This window comes from Littorina saxatilis, linkage group LG3 (genome assembly GCF_037325665.1).
Source record: "Littorina saxatilis isolate snail1 linkage group LG3, US_GU_Lsax_2.0, whole genome shotgun sequence".
Lineage (NCBI taxonomy): Eukaryota > Metazoa > Mollusca > Gastropoda > Littorinimorpha > Littorinidae > Littorina > Littorina saxatilis.
This window is the reverse complement of record NC_090247.1, coordinates 73814815-73836365: the sequence shown is the minus strand read 5'-3', so window position 1 is coordinate 73836365 and position 21551 is coordinate 73814815. Positions and strand designations below refer to the sequence as shown.

Sequence of the window (21551 nt, the reverse complement as noted above, 5' to 3'; positions counted from 1 at the left end):
CTCCGAGAAGAACATTGACTGTCGAGATCTGTGTAAAATGTCATATTTTGGTAAAATATACAAATAACAATTGTGTATCAATTGATTAAGGTTAGAATTCCTTTTCTTTTTTACGACTGAATCCACACAAACATGCACTGTTTTGTAATCTCAGCTAGCCGTCTAAACATGAGTTTAGTCCGACTCTGATGTCACATGGCTCAAAGATGGAACATCCAGTGTTCAATCGATACATGTACATACTGTTAATGTTATTCTAACACAACAGAAATGTCAAATTCTGGAGAGTCTCAATTGAAAAGTAGATCGCGAGCGTCCTTTGCCTGACAGCCATTAACAGGCCTGAAAGTGGCAAGTATTTTACTTGCCATGGCGAGTAGAAATCTGTAAATGGCGAGTAGAATTGTTAATCAACTCGCCAAAGGCGAGTAAAGTTGCTGAAACACTGAATTGAAATGGTTGGTTTGGCAAGTAAAATTTGCTCTCTGGCTAGTAAATTATGAGAAGTACTAGCCAAAGGCGAGTGCTTTATGTTTCTACATATAACCAACCAAACTCTGACATGGATTACAGGGTCTTTTCTTTGAAAACACAAAGGGGGATAAGTCACTAGCAGGTCTGCACATACGTTGACCTGGGAGAATGGAAAAATCTCCACCCTGAACCCAGCAGGCGCGGCAGGGATTCGAACCAACGGCGATCCGCTTGAGAGGCCAGCATCTTATCTACTAGGCCCCTGCGCCCGTCAGCTGAGGGTTTTAACCACGTTGAAGTTCAGCACTGACCTCATCATAGACAATCTCCACAGGCTGAACGTTGAGGTTGAGAGAGTAGTCTGCTTCCACGTACAGTGGCTTGGTCTCAAAGTCCACCGTGAAAACCTGGTTCACTGATGGAGCTGAAACAAGCACAAATATCAAACAAATGATCACTCGGGGTACATGCACAGACAGAGACATAGAGAGACAAGCAGACACACAGAGTAATGATCAACAGATGCATGCAGACTCACACTCACAAACACATTCTCTAACACACACAAACACAGACACACACTGGGCGAGAATACCTTAACTTTTCCTAGAGTGCAAAGGTAATTCTCACCATAAACTCCAATGTCTGAGGTGAGGATGGGAATCAGTTCATGTTCTATGGAAGCCCCTTCTATGGCAAAGCTCTCTGTGTTGCAAGATATCCTGAAAATAGCAAGACAACTTTGAAATATTCACAAACAAACTAGGCCCAAAAAAATTCAAAATATAAACACCAGCTCATTAGAATATGTAAGCTCACATGCACATATCAATACAGTTGATTTTAACTTATGCATACCTCTAAGGTTCTGTAACAACAAACAAAAATGATCAAATTCAAGCTTAACTCAAATAACTACAATGAAACAAAAAAAACACAACTGCATCATCTTTCACTCTCACTTCCATTCAAACATCTAATTTCAAGTTAGTTCCTGCAGCAAAACCATGTCTATTCATTCGCTTATTTATGCAGATACACTGTTCCTCCCTCCCATAGCCTGTCCTCTACAGCTAAAGGGCTAGGGAGATATAACATTTCAGGACTTGATATTAGCAAGACATCAAAGGCCAAAATATTTTTTTCCATGTTTCCGATTTCACGACTGACCCTATCTTTTCCTTCCAACCCAAGAAATTTTTTTGATCTTCTATATATATATATATATATACGACTAGTGTCTGTCTGTCTGTCTGTTCACGATGCACGGCCAAAGTTCTCGGAGGATCTTTTTCAAATTTGGACACCGTATTCAGCTACACCCCGGACACAACCTCATCGATGAGATATTTCAACACGTGCTGCGCTGTGCGCGCTGAACCGATTTTTTTGCGTTTTTTTGTTGTTGTTGTCGGGATCCACTACCAGTAACTCTTCCTTATCTTCTCCAGTGTTTTCAGCTGCGATTATCTCCCTTTCTCCGTGTGGCGTCAATCCATATTCCCGTTACTACGTTACTATTTTTAGAAGGTCACTGCGGACGGGCGCTGTGGCGTGGTGGTAAGACGTCGGCCTCTTAATCGGAAGGTCGAGGGTTCGAATCCCGGCCGCGGCCGCCTGGTGGGTTAAGTGTGGAGATTTTTCCGATCTCCCAGGTCAACTTATGTGCAGACCTGCTAGTGGCTTATCCCCCTTCGTGTGTACACGCAAGCACAAGACCAAGTGCGCACGGAAAAGATCCTGTAATCCATGTCAGAGTTCGGTGGGTTATAGAAACACGAAAATACCCAGCATGCTTCCTCCGAAAGCGGCGTATGGCTGCCTTAATGGCGGGGTAAAAACGGTCATACACGTAAAATTTCACTCGTGCAAAAACACGAGTGTACGAGGGAGTTTCAGCCCACGAACGCAGAAGAAGAAGAAGAAGAAGGTCACTGCACGTTACTATTTTTAGAGGGTCTCCAGTGTTTTGCGCGTTTATCTCCTTTCCTTCGTGCGCCGGCGTACACCCGGTCCCAGGCGCAGCCTGGTATTCGGCTCTACTTCTTCCCGGCGAAGCCGGTACCCGGCGAAGCGGGTAATCATCTAGTCAACAATAAATTAATTGAAAATGATAAAACTCTATTTTGCAGACTTTACAAGGAAAGCTACTCTTCTCTGACATCCAGGGGACACAGTTTAAAAAAAATAACTGACATTACAACGCTATTTTTCTGGCCTTACCTGAATGCTTCAGCCCCTGGCCTATTCTCCCAGGTTGTGATGAGGTGAGAGACGGACATCTGCAGGATCTTCTTGCTGTAGTTGACCAGCGACACGCAGCAACTCTTCAAGATCAGCTGCACCTTGTGCGCCACAAACTGAAAGTGGAATCAGACATAACGTATCCATGCACGGCATCTTTACACAATACAGTACAGTGGAAAACCTCTTTTACAACCTTCACAAATCTGAAAAAAAGGAGGGAGTCTGAAAATAGAGGTAACGTTGAGAGAGCTCATGGATAGACACATTTTAAAATCAAGGTTTTGAATTAGGGGGAAGTCTTAAATTTGGGGTTCTTAAAAGTGGGTTCCACTGTAACAAAAATTACATGTTCAGGAAGAGTATTCATTATGAATATGATACAATGAGAATGTTCCCTTACACTATAGGTAACCCTCTTACGCTAACACTGTAGACCAACATCATCAGGTATGGATTAAATTAGAAGAATATGTCCTGCATAAGTATTCATTATCACAAAACCTTCACAATGCAATCAAAACAATTTCAGTTCTATCAATGTCAGGCTAAGTGAACATACCTCACGCGGGTACCCCGACAGGTTACTGTTGCGATCATATCCAATGGCAGTGAACATTGCCTGCCTCTCCTCGTCACTCAGTCTGTCCAGCAGGTCTGAAAACAGATTCTTCATCAATAAAACATTCAGTATTCTTCCACTTTTCGTTGCTTTTGTTTCTCAGCGAACTTGAAGGCAAACCTCCCCTTTGGCGGCAATGGACCCACGGTACCAGAAATCCCCAAGTTAACAGATGCACAAAACCAGGCATGTAGTTGTTGCTGTTGTTTTGGCTTTGTTATACTTTCTTTTACCACTTGCCAATGAGCTTTTCTGAAAAAGGTACCCAGTACAATGCACTGGCACCAGCACGGACAGACAATCGATCACAAGGATCACGTTTTTACGTGTCGAGTCAATAAAAGTCAGATGAATGTTGCTATCAATGCATACCTTTGGATTCAGTTTCCACTTCAATGTCCTCCTCGTCGTCACTGGATGAAAACCAGGAGCTGAACCAGCCAGAGGTTTTCTTCTTTTTCTTCACCCTCTCTGGCGCCTCTGCTGCATACTGCAACCACAAACACACATGAACATGAAATCAAATGGTACTTTTACACAAAAATTGTTCAAATTAAGTGGTATTTTCACACAAAAACTGGTTTGTTAAGTAAACTAATGGTCAAGACAAACACTCAATTTCTCCCCAATGAGCAGAATTTTTTCAAAAATGAGCAAAATGGTTTTATTTTCACACACGTACAACTACATACCTAGGCCTGATGAAAAAGCATAAAATAAATGAAATGATATTTCACACAAAAACTGGTTGAATGCCAGAAAACCATTGGTTAACGCTAACACTAATTTCTTCCCCACTTAATGGACATTTTCTGATCACATTTTAAAATCTTCTCTCTTCACTAACCTCGAGACTGCAAAACTCAAACCTCAAGACGTGCTTGCTGCCTGGCAAACATTCGATAGACGATTTTTGAAAAAACTCTTTGAGGAATATCAGCGGTCTGGAAGAGTTAAAGCCCCTTTACCTTAGACAAGGTTTTCACAACATCCGGAGCATGTTCCACGCTTCGGATGGGCTATATCCTGCGATCAGGACGAACAACCAACTCTGATGAGTATGTTATGCAGCACGCGCACAATATGATATCCTTTTCTTTCAAAAATCAGCGTTCACGAGTTCATAGGAGTTCAGAATTTGTTGCAGAAATGATTGCTGGCTCGTATCACAACGTGTTTTGATCAGGGTCACGTGGGTTTGGCTTGAGGTCATGTGAGTTTAGGAAAACACACATGCTTAACGAACACTTCCAGTGATCAGCAAGCCATCTGTGGTGATTTGTGGCTCCGATGATTATATTTTTAAAAGAAAAAGGTATTATGTTTAGCAAACGCTGCATAGCATACACATCACAGTTAGTTGTTCATCTCGATTACAGGATAAAACCGATCAGAAGCCTGGAACATGCTCCGGATGTTGTGAAAAACTTGTCCGAGGTACAGGGGCTAAAAATCCTGACAGAGTTATTTCCGGAAAACGTCTATTCCTCCCCAATGAGCAACATTTTGTGGTCACTGAATACTTGACGTCACTGTAAAATATTCTCTACATTGACCTCAAGACGTGCTTGCTGCCTGGCAAACACTCAATTCCTCCCCAATGAGCAACATTTTCTGCTCACTGAACACTCTTCTTGACTTTAAAATCTTCCTCTACACTGACCTCAAGGCGTGCTTGCTGCCTGGCGATGAGAATGTTGGTGACATCCAGGATCTCCTCTAGCTCCCACAGCTTGCTGCGCTGAGACTCCTGCTCTCCCTGATCCAGGCTTTTCTTGTACAGCGCCTTGTACTTCTTGAAGCGAGATCTGCAAGTCAATCAAGGTGTCATGAAATTGGACAGAAGGCATGTGCAGTCTCCCAAGATTATGTCCTCTCCTCGTTGTTGCCAGCATATTAACTAAGTCACACAATGTCTAACAACTGCATGGTTCTGTGTGCTGTTCCTTGAACGATTTAATGGCCCTTCCATTCTTTCTTTGCAAAGTTCCAGCAAAGTAAAACCTCAGTTTGTGCTATGATCTACTGTTCATAAATGATCTCCCTTGCATAAAGTCAAAAAAGCCCAAAAGCAAGGTTTACCTCAGTTCTAAATATCTGGAAGCTCATTGCCCTCTACTTTCAAAATTATATTTCAGACAACAATGACAGACAATTAAGTCACATACAAGTTTCCACAGTCATTAGCACAATACAATATCAACAGGTGTACAAAAACATTGCATGACCAGAACATTCAAGTGTCAGATACACTAAATGGGTACAGCACACTAACTCAGATGTTGTAGTCAGGACCAAGAATGGTTAGTTAATGGAATGTTTAATTTTTGAAAAACAAAACATTCACAAGTACATCGACTAACTACCGAGTCTTGTCTCTAGATTCTGAATGTTGGAATGTTAGCAGTTTATCAGTCTTGTCTCTAGATTCTGAATGTTGGAATGTTAGCAGTTTATCAGTCTTGTCTCTAGATTCTGAATGTTGGAATGTTAGCAGTTTATCAGTCTTGTCTCTAGATTCTGAATGTTCGAATGTTAGCAGTTTATCAGTCTTGTCTCTAGATTCTGAATGTTGGAATGTCAGCAGTTTATCAGTCTTGTCTCTAGATTCTGAATGTTGGAATGTTAGCAGTTTATCAGTCTTGTCTCTAGATTCTGAATGTTGGAATGTTAGCAGTTTATCAGTCTTGTCTCTAGATTCTGAATGTTGGAATGTCAGCAGTTTATCAGTCTTGTCTCTAGATTCTGAATGTTGGAATGTTAGCAGTTTATCAGTCTTGTCTCTAGATTCTGAATGTTGGAATGTAAGCAGTTTATCAGTCTTGTCTCTAGATTCTGAATGTTGGAATGTTAGCAGTTTATCAGTCTTGTCTCTAGATTCTGAATGTTGGAATGTTAGCAGTTTATCAGTCTTGTCTCTAGATTCTGAATGTTGGAATGTTAGCAGTTTATCAGTCTTGTCTCTAGATTCTGAATGTTGGAATGTAAGCAGTTTATCAGTCTTGTCTCTAGATTCTGAATGTTGGAATGTAAGCAGTTTATCAGTCTTGTCTCTAGATTCTGAATGTTGGAATGTTAGCAGTTTATCAGTCTTGTCTCTAGATTCTGAATGTTGGAATGTCAGCAGTTTATCAGTCTTGTTCCCAGACACAGAGGCAACAGATCAGTTAAACCTGGATTCAGAATATATATCGGTCAACATGTCCTGGCCGCACACAAATTGTTGTGTCAAAAGATATCAGACATTCAACTGGCCACGGGTCAGAACAATGCATCAGATCAAAAAAGTATGTATCAATGACCTAAAACCGAGGCCTGGGAACATCACTGGTCTATCTGTTTTTAGCTTTCAGATGTTTTACACATCCATTTTTGCTGTACCGTACCTGTGTTCTTTTATCCTCTCCCACGAGTAGGGTCGGATGAACTCCTCCAGTATGGCAGTGTACGCGTAGACCCACCATGACCTTGGGCTGACCTTGAGTATGACATTGGGGTGGTACTTGCGGTAACGCTGGTTGATGCGCATCATTTGGAAGGAGTCGTTCAGCGTCAGCAAGTTCAAGAACTGAAAACCCCAAGATATCAAACATGAGAATAGAAAATGGTGAAAACGGATGAAACAGGGTTTGTCAAATCCAAAATAACACAAAATGTTAAAGATCTTATCCCTTTTTCTAAATCCTGATGTAAGAGAAGAAAAGAAATTGATTTACACACGAGGAGTGTTGCTTACGCTTCTAAATCAATTTGATGTGTCGATTTTTAGGGATCGCGTTTACCGGTAATTTCTGGTATTTTACCGATTGAGATTCGCCAATACCGATAAAAAAAATGGTTTGACCGGGTAAAAAATAAAGAGTGGAAAAAAAATCCTTTATAAAGAATCCATGGTCAGTACGAGCGAGAGAGAGAGAGAGAGAGAGAGAGAGAGAGAGAGAGAGAGAGAGAGAGAGAGAGAGAGAGAGAGAGAGAGAGAGAGAGAGAGAGAGAGAGAGAGAGCGAGAGAGAGAGAGCGTTGCATAGCTTGTTGTGACAGGTGTCATGTTGAAACAATGTTGCCATTGTCTCATGGAAAACAAATTGATGAGGCTTGGTGTCGCAAGGTCGTGTTAACGTCAAAATAACGGCAGGATGCTAAAGCTGGCATGCGATCACAAGCTTACTGGAAAATTACATACGCACACCAGCTCCGCTCTCTCAGCGGCTGATGTGTTCATGTGCGGCAGTCGCTTTGAAATGGGGGGGGGGGGGGGGGGGGGGGGGGGGGGAATAACCCGAATTTATTCCACAGAAAACGTCTGCGTGTCAATGGCATTGATATAGTCATTGTTTGCCTTTGACTGGTTGCCTTGGCAGGTTGACCAATTATCGTGAGAGCATTGTGGTCAGCTCATGATGTCACTGATTTTTCATATTCAACTTGAAGCCCTACAGACGTTCAAAAGGAGGAATTCTCCCAAAAGAAGAACAATTATTATGCCTGACTGATATGAACTGTGATTCATGACAATGTGTTTCCTGCATGATTCTTCAGGTGTGCCTTGAAATCTTCCACCGTAACAATGAACAAAGAGTTAACACAAATGTTTCTGTCAAAGATTTATCCATAAATTAATACTGCTTGACTTGTAAACTGGAATGAAAAAATTATTAGAGGTGGGTTCAATAACTCCTTTTCTCTTTCATTCATTTATTTCCTGAATCATTTATCTATTTTATAGGTTTTGTTCATTTACTGTTTCATTGGGCCCTCAGTGTCATTTTCTCTCGCTTTCTCTCTCTTCTTTCTGCCTAACTCTCTCTCTCTCTACGTTGTCTTTGTGAAGTCTTTTTGCCAAAAATGTAGTGCCAAAGCTTCGTGCAGTGAGCTTCATGAAGTAGACTTCAGTAAGTCAACTTCGCCCAATTTATATCAGGCTTGACACTCACATACAGACAAACAGAGAGAGAGAGAGACATACCTACGCACTAAAACACACTAGGCAGTTGGAGATGGAAGGCATAAAGCTTAAACAAGGGAATGCTGTACAAGGGCATGCAGGTCACACCATTACAGTACCTGCTGTCTGGATAGCAAGATCTCAATCTCCTCAATGGTGAAGTCAGCGAACACCTTTGGCAGAGAGAAGCCGTTTTCTGTGCACACTATCAGTCGCGCCTGGGCTCCCACAGGTTCAATGACTGCAACAAGAAAATAACGGCAGATATTTCAGCAAATGACGACAATTCTATATAACTGGCTGCTTTCATATGAATGGTTCTCAATGTTCGTTTGCTTGAAATCAAGACTGATTTATTCTAAATTCAAACTGTCCATTATACCTGTAGCTGCAAAGATCAGGTGACCATTTACATGGTTGCAAGAGAGCACGGGTGTGTGCATGCATCCACACCCACACACAAACACACACCCACACCCACACACACCCACACACAAACACACACCCACACACATTCATAACTTACAGGCTAGAAGCCCTATCATTTCCAGAGTTCACACTTTTAGATCTAGTTGACAAAAGATTAATTCATCTTGTACTGTGCTATATACCAGAATTGCATGTTCATTACTCATATATAATTTATGTCTCACTGACGCCAGAGAAAAAGAAATCAAGCAACGACAAACTCACTGAAATCAAACTCCTCTTCAAAGATGTTGTGGGAGTCGATGGACATCCGCAAGAGATTCTGCAAAGGGAAGAAGATGTAAACAGTTTACTACTAATTCAGCAAAGAAATGAAGAAGAAACCCTCTGTTTTAAGATGGATTAGTCCTGGGACAGTAGGGGCGACCACCCCCAACCAGGCGCGTTCACAGGTGGCGGATAGTGTGATGGCCTTCAGATATGGAGGTTAGCTGCGAAATAAGCCGGGCTTGCCAGGACGAATAAGCAGTCGCGGACCAACTGGCGGTGCTTCCAACAGGATGGGGCGGGGTAACAGGTGGCACTGTTACACTCAAGAAATACCCCAGGTCTCCAATGACGGGAGCATCATGCGATCAAGAGCCGCATCTTAAGTTCTAGCCCTGGGGAAGGTCACCTCAGATAAACAAACCAGCCAGCTATGGCCAAATAGCCGGGTAGACTGGACTCGACAGCCCTGTAAAGCCACCAGTCTAGAAGAAGGACCACTCCGATATAAAAACACGCTGAAGCCGGATGAGCTGGGCCATGTATGGCGCATAACGACAGCTCAACGCATCAACGCTCATATGAACTCTGAGCGATCGAGAAGAAGAAGAAGAGATGGATTAGTAAGTATGCTAGGGAGAGAAGATAATCCAAACTTGAGACAACACAAAATAACAGTGATTGCAGAGCTTTTCAAATAAGACATACATCTACAATCGTTTGTTACAAACTAAGCAGCAACATATTCACACACACGCATGCACACACACACGCACCCACAAGCGCGCACGTGCATGCCTGCCCGCACACACTCACACACACATAATAATAATAATAATAATAAATAACTTTTCTATAGCGCGAGTCCCATCAATTGGCTCCAGGCGCTTTACAAATTCATTATAGAATAAACTAGCACAAATCAACAAGCATACACAGTGCTTCCCCCTCCCTCCCCCATACATACACCAAACTCCACTAAATCAGAGAAGAAAGATGAGCCTACCCTCCAGCCGTCGGTGTTGAGTCTGGAGCGCAGCAGGTGTTGTTCGGGAATGTAGGGGTTCCAGTACACCGACAGATCGTCCAGCTTCAGCAGCTGATCACAAACACTATATGTCAACATCAAAACAAAATCATACAGTGGAACCACCCTTTTACTTCTCTTGTTTGTGTAAGTGGTGTGGTTACCAGGCTGCCCACGTCATAGATGGCGCTGGCCATCTTGCCTCCAGTCAGCGCTTATGGACTACTTTTTGTTTCCAAGACCGGAAAATAGCAGCGACTTGAAGCACATTCACTCACTTTAATTACCATACTTGTGGCGCTTTTTTTTTTATCAAATAGTGCCGAGTGTCTTGATTAAGGTACAGTGAATTCCCAAGATTCGATTCAGATTTGTCAAATTCGCCAGATACTCCCCCCAAATGGTGAGATAAATTATACCCTTTAAATCCCCATGTCTTCTGACCTTGTGCAGCATTTTGGGGCATCGAGCCAACTGTGCGTCCGGATTAATTACGATACACTGGATTAACAGACACTGGATTAGATTCCCAAGATTCTTCAGATTTGTCCAATTCTTCAGATACTGCCCCCAAAACGGTCAGATAAATAGTACCCTTTTAATTTCTCGTCTTAAATAAAACCATGTTAAAAAAAATAAAAAAATGTGTGTCTATTGAACAAATGTCCGTGTCTTCATACCTTGTGCAGCATGTTGGCGGAAGTGCAATCTCCCTTGGGCTCCCACTTGGCGTCTGTGGAGCAGAGGAGGATCTGTTTGAGCATGATGCCACAGGCAAACGGGTGGTCCGGGTTGGTGACCGTGTCCTCATACCGGATGTGAATGTGCCGGATCGATACCTGAAACATGACAAAGCAATGATTAATATGTGAATGTGCCGGATAGATACCTGAAACATTACAAAGAAATGATTAATATGTGAATGTGCCGGATAGATACCTGAAACATTACAAAGAAATGATGAATAAAACAGGGATTCTGGTATCCGGGAATTTCCAGTAATTTACTGTCACCTCCCCCCCACCCTCCCAACAAATAACTAAGACATCATCATCAAAGCAAATTAGGGCAATGAAGCTTTGCTAAAATCAATCTGGGTATCAATTTTATTCGTAAACCACACCCTCAATTTTTCTTTTACTGAGGGTGGGGTGGGAGGTGAGGCTGGAGGTAAATTTTTTTTTACATTAACTCAGTCTACACTTTACACAAAAATTAAATCTGATGCATTTTTGTCTTTATTAATTTTAAAATGCAGAGAAACATTCTACCAGTGTTCTTTGATCTTACATTTTCCCTGAAAATGCCTAAAGCGACTGACAGAAGCTTCAAAGACAGACACTGGGATTTTAATCATACCTGAACTCTGTGGATGAAATTCTGTGTAAGCTTCTCAAACAGCGAGGGGTCTTCATCTGCCTTGGATGCTGAAACACAGTGAAATCGAAGCACAGTCTCAGAAACCCATTGACTTTTCAAGTGTGTGCGCGCGCGCGCGCGCACGTGTGTGTGTGTGTGTGTGTGTGTGTGTGTGTGTGTGTGTGTGCGCGCATGTGTGTGTGTGTGTGTGTGTGTGTGTGTGTGTGTGTGCATGAGTGTGTGTGTGTTTGTGTGCATGTGTGTCCGTGAGAGTGTCTGCGTGCGTGCGTGCATGTGTGTGAATATATATGCACACAGATAATTTAAACACATCCACTACATGTGCACACTTAAAGGTTTCATTTAAGGATCATAATTAACCTGCAAACCCCCCAGCCCCCTTTTATTAATCCATATCCGTCAAACAGACAAATCTGCCTCCTCACATCAATGCAGACCCACAAAGCTACATGCAGTTTTAATATTTGCGGTCAAAGAAGCCCACTGGCAGCATACTATATCTGTCTTCAAAATGTAAGTCTGGATATCAACTTTTTTTGTGGACCAAGAATCCAACAAAATCCATTATTAGGCTAACCACTTGACCCATTCCAGTCTCAGATAACTCATAGATTGGAACAGAGACATCAAAAATACACAGGCAATACAGGAAGAAAACACCTACAGCAAGTGTCAGTTGACTTGTTTGTTTGTTTGTTTGTTTATTTGTTGCTTAACGTCCAGCCGACTACGCAGAGCCATATCAGGACGAGGAAGGGGGGGATGAAGGGGGCCACTTGTCAAGCGATTCCTGTTTACAAATGCACTAACCCATTACTTGTGTCCCAGCAGGCTTTAGTAAAACTAAATTAATACCTACTGGAAGATTACCAGTTTCCAGTATGTTAAAATAGGCTTAACCTATCTACTGCTGGACTTACATCAGAACACTAACAGATTAAACTATACATGAATCGCGAGACAAGCGGCAAGAGAAGAGATTTTTGGAAAAAATACAGGTGAATGAGCAAGAAGGCAGAAAAAAGAAAAGAATTCATGAAGAAAAAGAGAGCATGACAGGAAAGAGGAACCAAAAATCTACCGAACAGCAAACTAGAAAGCTCCTGCGGTTCCAAAAACAGGAGGGGCCTTTAATTTCATAACCGCAGTGCCCCACTGCGGGAGTCAGTTGACTAAATGCAAACTCCTTTCACAATGATCTAAATGATTCACGAGTGTCAAGAGAATATAATTTGGTACAGTGGAACCCCCCTTTTAAGACCTAAAAATCTGAGAAAATGAGGTCTTAAAAAGGAGGGAGTCTTAAAATGGGGGTAAATTTACAGATGTTAACATGAAAGAAAAATCTGAAAAACCAAGGTCTTTAATTGGGGGGGGGGGGGGGGGGGGGTTTCCACTGTATCTGATTAGGGAACAAATCAAGAAACATGCCTGATCCACATAAAACCTCACTGTAATACCACTCGATCACGACAAATCAAAATCAGCTGGCTTTGTTTGTTGTTTTCTCTTTTCCCCTTAAAACCACTTGCTTTCAGCACATCACGGGTCATTCCTGACTCCATGCAGCTAGCTGTGAGCGCGGTTATGCATCAAGGAAGCATATATATACATGTACACAAAAAAGGAGAGAAAAAAAGAAAAAAGAACAGCAGCAGGGCTGGAGGGATTTGCTCGACAGTTTTAAACGCGGCCTTTCCCTTTCCTGTCTTCCATATCGCAAGGGTGGCGCTAATGCCAGGCTTGGAATTGAGCGCCGAGAATGTCCCACTCTGCTTCATATTATTGATTTCCATTCCTTTTCCCACCAAGAGCACAAGCGTCAGCCTGTGCCTCCACTAGCAAGCCTTTCCTGATTGCAACCCTCAGCAGCCACCGGCTTCCTGCGAGGGTATTGTACGTAACAACAAATTGGTGTGACAGGCTCGTGTGAGGTTGCTGATCACTAGGAAACCTGCACGTAGATCTGGAGACTGAAGAAGCCAGAGAAAAAACAACTGAGTCTCAGCTAAGGTCATAAGAGCCGTCTGGATTTTCGATTAGTTTTATAATTTCTTCTTTTTGGGGAGGAGAAATCTTCGTGGCCCCAACCTTTTCCATGATGTGACCTTTAGAAGGTATAATTACTGAAGAATTCTATTCACGAAAATGTCATACCTTGTCATATATATTAAAATGTTATTTTCAGGAATTTCCTGACTGCCGACAGGTGTTCAAGTGCACGTAGTCAGACCTTATCCCGTGTAAATCTGTAAAGCCGGGATGGATAATGTGTTACAAGATGGATAATGTGTTACAAGATGGATAATGTGTTACAAGATGGATAATGTGTTACAAGATGGCCCACGTGAAAAGGAATGAAGGTACCCTCGGTGATATGATCATTAAATTTGCATGAACAATCCCCCCCCCCCCCCCCCCCCCCCACATCTCATCTTTCTTTCTTTATTTGGTGTTTAACGTCGTTTTCAACCATTCAAGGTTATATCGCGACGGCCTTCATCTCATTCACACACACAAAAATACACACACACTGATGCACAACCGCACACACACACTCTCGCACACACACACACTCGATCTCTATCCTTCAGATCTCTCTCTCTCACACACACACACACACACACACACACACACACACACACGACACAGACAGACAGACCAACAGACACAGCTACACACAGTCCTTGCACCTAAGATGTGCATACAACAACAATAACCCAAACACTGTGTCTGTACAGAGACACTACGCCCGACAATTCCCTCATCGGCTGCTCCATACAAACTCATCAGCTTCCGTCACCCAAGTAAAGGCAATTTCGTGGGCGACGTACAGAAAGAAGACCATCAATTGACACTCTGGCCATCAATTGACACTCTGGCAGAGTCAATACCCTCACACACTTACAACCTATCAGTTGGCTTTGACAAGACATAGACTGTGACTACTAAAGTAGTTCCTTAATGGCCAATTTTCTTTCCATCGCTGTAACACTGATGTACATGTATCACTGAGCACTTTGCTGTGTCCAGTGGCATCGTATTGACGATTTATTGGTTGATGAACTAAAAAGCTGTTGAGTGAAGTTAAAGCAGTTGGTATATGTGGAGAAGCGCTATATAAATGTCCATTATTATTATTATTATTTATATGTTGTGTGGGATCATAAATTACCACCAAGTACCTCCTTGTACCTAGATATGCTGAATTCTAAAATCCTCAGAACTTTTAAGAGCAAGCTGTTTCTGCAGACCTTTATATATATATCTTCTTTAATAATATCAAGGTTAGGTTTAATTAAACATACAGTGAAAGGGATCTAATTACATACACCAGCTGGTCTGACACTTTACTCATTCAAACACACACACACGCGCGCACACACACACACACACACATACACACGTGCGCATGCATGCATATGTTTTTTCTATAGACCTTCACAGATATGAAGTGAAGGGAGACAGCAGCTAGCACCTGAGTCATGAGGTTTTCAGAAACTACTGCAGCTTGATCAGTCTCATCTCAATGAACATCTAAATGAAACGTGACTCAAGTAACAGCCATATAAATCATGTTGAGCCTGCTGCAGTGTCGTTTTCAGATTTAGAGGACAATAAAGGTCAGTTGGACCTGGACTGAAAATATGCCAAGGTCTAAATGTCCTGGCTGCACAAAATTGTTCAGTCAGAAGACCTCCTCAATGTCAAAACTCGTGGACAAGTCGTCAGAAGACCTCCTCAATGTCAAAACTAGTGGACAGTCGTCAGCAGACCTCCTCAATGTCAAAACGCGTGGACAGAAGACCTCCTCAATGTCAAAACTAGTGGACAGTCGTCAGCAGACCTCCTCAATGTCAAAACTAGTGGACAGAAGACCTCCTCAATGTCAAAACTCGTGGACAGTCGTCAGAAGACCTCCTCAATGTCAAAACTAGTGGACAGTCGTCAGCAGACCTCCTCAATGTCAAAACGCGTGGACAGTCAGATCAAAAAAGATCAGTGAACAGAAATCGATGCCTTAGTACAACACTGCTACTGGAACTGGACACTAATATTGCTGAGTCTAATATTTGAGAATGTTTGGATTTCAAATAAAAGATACCACAGTGCACGGTACTTCTGAAGTGTCGGGGTGAAACCCGCGAACATGCCCTTAATGGTTTTACCTTGCTAGGGCGTTAAACATTACTCATCATCACTTCTGAAGTGAGGCCCACTAATTAAAAGACACTTTCTGATGTCCCTTTGTCTTAATTATCTTAACCTGTCATTACAGGCCACCTGCATTGTAGGGACACTTTTGGCAGGTCCCAAGGGTGTCCTTTTATTGCAGGTAATCACCACTACCACTGTATGTGTGTACCAGCTTTAAACATCCGGACCTGAAGAGGATTGTGAGCTCCATGTTTGCTGAGAGAAAAACAACAACTAGCTCTTGAATGTGCTCTCAACGCAGTCTGAGTTAGTGCAAACCACTTCTGTCACTTTTGAAAAGAAACGTACTCAGTGACTTTCACGGTTTTAAACAACAAAGCAATCAGTACAATGCCTTTACACCCCCCCTTAAACAACAATGCCAGTATTAAAATGACTGTACATAGTCTCTTGCTTAAAAAAAAAAGACGAGTTTTTTTAACAGCTGGTTCTACCAGTTCTGAGCAATTCTCCCAACCTCTAAAGGACCAAGGAAATGAAATGATGAACTAACTGTGACCGTCACTAAAGTAAATTGCCTGTGCACGCAACCGGTTATGAAATTAGTTCGGGGTGCTTGTTTCCCAAGGCTGAATTATTGATTCTAACAACGAAGCAGGCAAAACATTTATAAAACAGAGCCATGAATATTCATAACCTATCATTCCTTGCGGTCTTTCTCAGTTGATGCACAAAACAGGAATTTAGTCCGTGCAAATTGGTTCCAAAGCATGAAACATAGCATAAGCAAAAAATTAGACTAGACAAGCTGATCACTGGAAACATCAGCTTCTTTTGTACAATATGCAGGCATGGGAATTGAAAAAAGTAAAAAAGGCTGAACATTTGTAAGTAATAGCAAAGTGGACAGCGCAAAGCGCCTAGCCCTGCTAGGGGTGTTCGGGGGCATGCTACCCCCGGAATTTTTTGTTCTCCAAAGAACCAAAATGGTGCAATTTGGTGTCATATGACCTCCAAGTTTGCCATTAAATTAGGTTTTTAGAACCATTTTTGCCTCCCCCTTTTATTTTTTCGGCGGACACCTTTGCTTTTTCGGCGGAACATAAAAAAAATACGGCGGAAATTTGCCTTTCGGCGGACAATTCCCATGCCTGAATATGTTTCAACACTCAATAAATAAACCACACTTCATCAAATATACAAAACACAGTGACACATGAGTTGTCTTTGTTATAGTAAGAATATGATCTCTTGTTTTTCACATTAAAAAAAAAGATTGACTGACTTTCAAGCAGTCAAAAAAAAGAAAAGAAAAAAAAGAGTGATACTTAAACAATATCCCCTTGCCCAAAACCACAGTCTTGGAAAATTTGCAAACTCAGCAAAATCTTGAGCAGCCAGCCTGATGAAATCACCTGTCAAGTACTGACACATGGAGAGGGCAGACAATAATAGGGGGAAAGTGCAAGACCTCGCTTAGTGACAAAACAAGGACAGAGCTTTATATACACACAAGTGTCAGTCTGATTTCTTTTTTGATGGGAAAGATTTAGTTCAGTTTGGTAGGGGTGGAGAGTTTGGTAGGAGGATTAATAGGAGGAGGAGGAGGAGAAGCTCAGAAGGAAGAGGAGGAGGAGAAGGAGGAGGAGGAGGAGGAGGAGAAGGGAAGGATTGTAGGGCACTGTGCAGGCACAAGAAAAAGCAAAGAGGATTATGTAGAGGTTACATGCCGAGTCTCAGTGATTATTAAAAATAATGGTCGAAGTTGGCGGATCATGAAAAATGCGAGCTTCAGCGAGCTTTTTCATGACCGCGAACTGAGACCATTATTTTTAATAATCACTGAGACGAGGTGTGTAACCTCTTTATTCCTCCTTTCTTCAGTTATTCAAAGAAAACAGGAGTTTTTGTGCGAAAGTTTGATCGAATCCGAATCACTCAACCAGTCAACCTGCGCAGGCGATCGATTAATGCGCGGTTGTATAGTTCCGTGCAAATCATTCCATTCTGTTTACACTTCTTGTCAGTTTCCCTGTTTTAGACTCAGAAATCAAGTACACAGATATGCTGTTATTCTGCTGTGGCGGTAAAGGCAGATATTGTGTGTTCTGTTTATGTTTTAGTATCGTTTGAGATAATGTTCTTTCGTCAAATGGGACTAGCAGACGAACTTTTGCACCCGTGTTCCAACGTTAATTACTGTATGAAGTTCAGTTTTCTGTGGAAAATAGTGTATGAAACCGCTTTATGTTGTTTAAATTGATGAGATGTGTGCATTTGGTTGCGTGTGATCTGTTTATAAAATGAAATATTGTTGAAAACTGACCGTCGGATTGCAGTCAGTGTTGTCGAAGAAACTGCGTTAAAAGAAGGGGAACTACTCTTGTCGGCAAGAGTATGAGTTACTTGCCTTGGGAATTTGCTTGTGATGAACGGTGTGTGCACGGCAGATCTAGATTCAGAAAACAACCTAACTCATGGATTTTATATGGAGATTCATGTGTTCAGGCCTGTAGTTGTTAATTTAAATGCGGTATGTTTGTATTGTTTGCTCCAGAGATGTATATTTCGTACGTATAGAGCGTTCGGAACTTTTCAGTCGCAAAAGTAGTACCAAAACAGAACAGCTTCTCAACCCATTGCACTATCGAGGATTCAGGCTGTTGCTGGCTCGTTATTTGTTTGGTTGCTGGGTCATTATCGAAAAATAACTAGCTCTACAAGTTTACAGAGGTAAAGAAGCAGAGGGGGGAATAAATCTTAATTATTCTCAGGCACAAGAGATTCTGCTATTTTTCTGATGATCAAGAAGGTGCTTGGGATGGGGGAGGAGGATTTGGAGGGAGGAGGAGAAGGAAGGAGGGTTTGATCAGGAAAGAGCTTGGGAAGGGGTGTGGGTGTGGTAGGAAGAACAGCTAGGAGGAGGAGGAGGGAGGGAGAGGGTGTAGGAAACAGGAAAAACCAAGGAGGATTCGCATTCTTAGGCGAGTGAGTCTAATTCAAAAAACATTCTGATGATCAAAAAGGAGCTTGGGATGGGAGAAGAGGGTTTTCCAGGAGGAGGAAGAAGAGGAGGAGGAGGGAGGGGCTGCAGGGAATAAAATTCCAAAGAACTGGGGTAATGGAAAGTGAGAAGAGAAATTTCAAACTGAGAAAAAAAAAACACTTAGGAAGGAAGAGTACGTGTTGAAAGACAGGTGACTGCCTTCACAGGAGGAGATCCAGGAAAAACACCATCAAGCCCTGGTATTTTCACACCATCAAGCCCTGGTATTTTCACTAGCTTTTGGTCTCGTAAGCAGATTCAGTGCGCTACAATGGGCCTGATGGGAATGATCTGTGCACGCGAGTGGAGGTGAGCCTATCACCCGACAGAGAATAGGGTGATTAGAGCAAGTGTCAAACCCCCAGGGAAGGACTAGAGAGTAGCCAGAGTGATTAAGGCAAGTGTCACCATCGGGGAAGGAATCAACATTTACAAAATGTCACACTCCAGGAAGAAATTATTTCAGACACGAAACTAACTTTACCACTGACATCTATGACACTCAGACTTTGAGGACCAAGAAAAAAAAACCTGTTAAAACCTCTCTGAATGTTTTTAATCCCCAAGATAGGTCAGTCGCAGAACATAATAACTGGAAGAAACCTGGGCTGAAATTTAAAAAGCATAAGAGTATCAAAAAAGTACCAAAAAACTGTACAACTGGCATAAAACTGCAAAAGCAAACAAAAAATCCTACTTAACAGCAAACAAGCAATACTACCACACACAAAAAGGCTCAGCCATCACATTTCATTGGCATGATTGCATCTGTCAAGATAACCTCATCCAGCTAAGGCAAAAACAAAAATGCATCAAGATATTTCTGGCGCGAAAATATATGGGATCAATACACTGGAACACAATCAGTGTTAGAAGGTTGCACATGTCAGACAGATTCAGGGTTCTTCAACCAAGAACAAAAAATGGCAGAACACTGCTGACAGCATCCACAAATGCCAAAGGCTGGTTTCACGCCTGAAGTGTACAGACACTGCAAACAAGAACAAAGGTAGTCAAGGGGGAGGGGGAGATTAAAGGGACCCATTGATCTGCTAATAATTGAGGTCTGTGAAGCAATTATTCGCTGATCATAAGTGAAGCATACAGTTCTGTTGAAATGAGAGCTGAGCTTCTAAACAGAGATTCTCAAAGAATCACATGGCCGTTTAAAGCCTGATTATTTGACATCAAAGCTGACCTAGCATTGAAGGGAGACAAACTGCACAAATTCTTGATCTGACCGGCACATAGAATACTGCCTTCGATCAGTTATTTACGCTGTGCAAACCCCAAGAGAGGAAATGGACTGTGAAAAATTTGTTTGTTTGTTTGTTTGTTTGTTTATTTGTTTATTTGTTGCTTAACGTCCAGCCGACTACGCAGAGCCATATCAGGACGAACTGTGAAAAATGTTAGAGGCTTAATCACTTTGGAACAGCCATCCTATTTCTTTCCATCGAGCACCATCAGTTAGGTGATGCTGTCTCTTCAAACTGCAATGTCCATCAGTTACACACTCTCTCTACCCAGACCACTCAACTGGCTGTGGCGTCGGAGGGGAAAACTGAGAGGATTTGTTCTGTGAGGCTTACCATAGAAAACTGAGAGGATTTGTTGTGTGAGGCTTACCATAGAAAACTGAGAGGATTTGTTGTGTGAGGCTTACCATTACCATAGAACCTTCATCATTCTTCTCATTGCTCACACCTGTTATTGAAAGTATACTCATCTTCAAGTCTGCAACCCGATCCATGCCAGTCACAATACTTTCAGAAATTACAAAGTCCTTGACCTAGACTCATGTTCTTCACATCCATCGACCTTGACAGTGACAAAAGCACTGCTCCAGTTTGAAGCCAATCAGCGAGAGTGCTTTTTGTAATCAAAAGAAAGAAATTGTTATAATTCCGACCCGCAAAACAATTAAGAAGAGTAAGTTATACACTTACACAGTGGAAATGAATGGCTTTGGTCTATACCGCCCCTCCTAACCCCCATGAGTCTCTCAACTTTGTTGTTCTCTTTCTCTGTCTACAATACACACAACTGTGTTGCACACTCTTATTCGCAACATTACATGATGCATTGATCAAGAACCGGGCGGGGATGTAGCTCAGTCGGTAGCGCGCTGGATTTGTATCCAGTTGGCCGCTGTCAGCGTGAGTTCGTCCCCACGTTCGGCGAGAGATTTATTTCTCAGAGTCAACTTTGTGTGCAGACTCTCCTCGGTGTCCGAACACCCCCGTGTGTACACGCAAGCACAAGACCAAGTGCGCACGAAAAAGATCCTGTAATCCATGTCAGAGTTCGGTGGGTTATAGAAACACGAAAATACCCAGCATGCTTCCTCCGAAAACGGCGTATGGCTGCCTAAATGGCGGGGTAAAAAACGGTCATACACGTAAAATTCCACTCGTGCAAAAAACACAAGTGTACATGGGAGTGTCAGCCCACGAACGCCGCAGAAGAAGAAGAAGATCAAGAACCATCACCATCATAAGATTGGCCCTGAGGCATTAGACTGGAAGAGTTCAGACAGTTCCCTTTTCTGTCCCCCAAAGCCCCCCCCCCCCCCCCCCCCTCCCGGCATATCTGTTATTTGAGATAACCACTGTCGATAGATAAGGTCCGGTCTGGGGATTTGAAGGTCTGGGGATTTGAAGGTCCGGGTTTCAAATCCCAGTCGCACCTGGTGGGTGGAGATTTTTCCGATCTCACAGATCAACCTATATATGTGCAGACCTGCTACTGCCTTATCCCCCTTTGTGTGTACACGCAAGCACAAGACCAAGTACGCTAACAAACAAAAATCCTTTAATCCATGTCAGAGTTTGCTGAGATACAGAAAAACAAAACTTCCAGCACGCATCCCCAGGAATCGCAGTACGACTGCGCAAATGGCGGGGAAAAAATGGCCGAACACATAAAAGCCCACTCATGCCTACAAATGTATGTGGGAGT

At 42.4% G+C, this 21551-nt stretch overlaps 1 protein-coding gene across 1 annotated transcript in view; it reads right to left on the bottom strand.

Annotated features, from left to right (window-relative positions):
• The window catches only part of LOC138963232 (intermembrane lipid transfer protein VPS13A-like), a 152807-nt gene that overhangs the window by 101274 nt on the left and 29982 nt on the right, over nucleotides 1-21551 (bottom strand). Inside the window, exons 6-17 of the mRNA XM_070335289.1 lie at nucleotides 11366-11433; nucleotides 10687-10845; nucleotides 9986-10078; nucleotides 8977-9034; nucleotides 8403-8524; nucleotides 6727-6908; nucleotides 5004-5148; nucleotides 3713-3830; nucleotides 3281-3375; nucleotides 2698-2834; nucleotides 1105-1196; nucleotides 786-898 (exon numbers count right to left, since the gene is read on the bottom strand). Of these exons, the coding sequence (XP_070191390.1) occupies nucleotides 786-898; nucleotides 1105-1196; nucleotides 2698-2834; nucleotides 3281-3375; nucleotides 3713-3830; nucleotides 5004-5148; nucleotides 6727-6908; nucleotides 8403-8524; nucleotides 8977-9034; nucleotides 9986-10078; nucleotides 10687-10845; nucleotides 11366-11433 (1382 nt within the window). The remainder of the gene's footprint in view (nucleotides 1-785; nucleotides 899-1104; nucleotides 1197-2697; nucleotides 2835-3280; nucleotides 3376-3712; nucleotides 3831-5003; nucleotides 5149-6726; nucleotides 6909-8402; nucleotides 8525-8976; nucleotides 9035-9985; nucleotides 10079-10686; nucleotides 10846-11365; nucleotides 11434-21551) is intronic.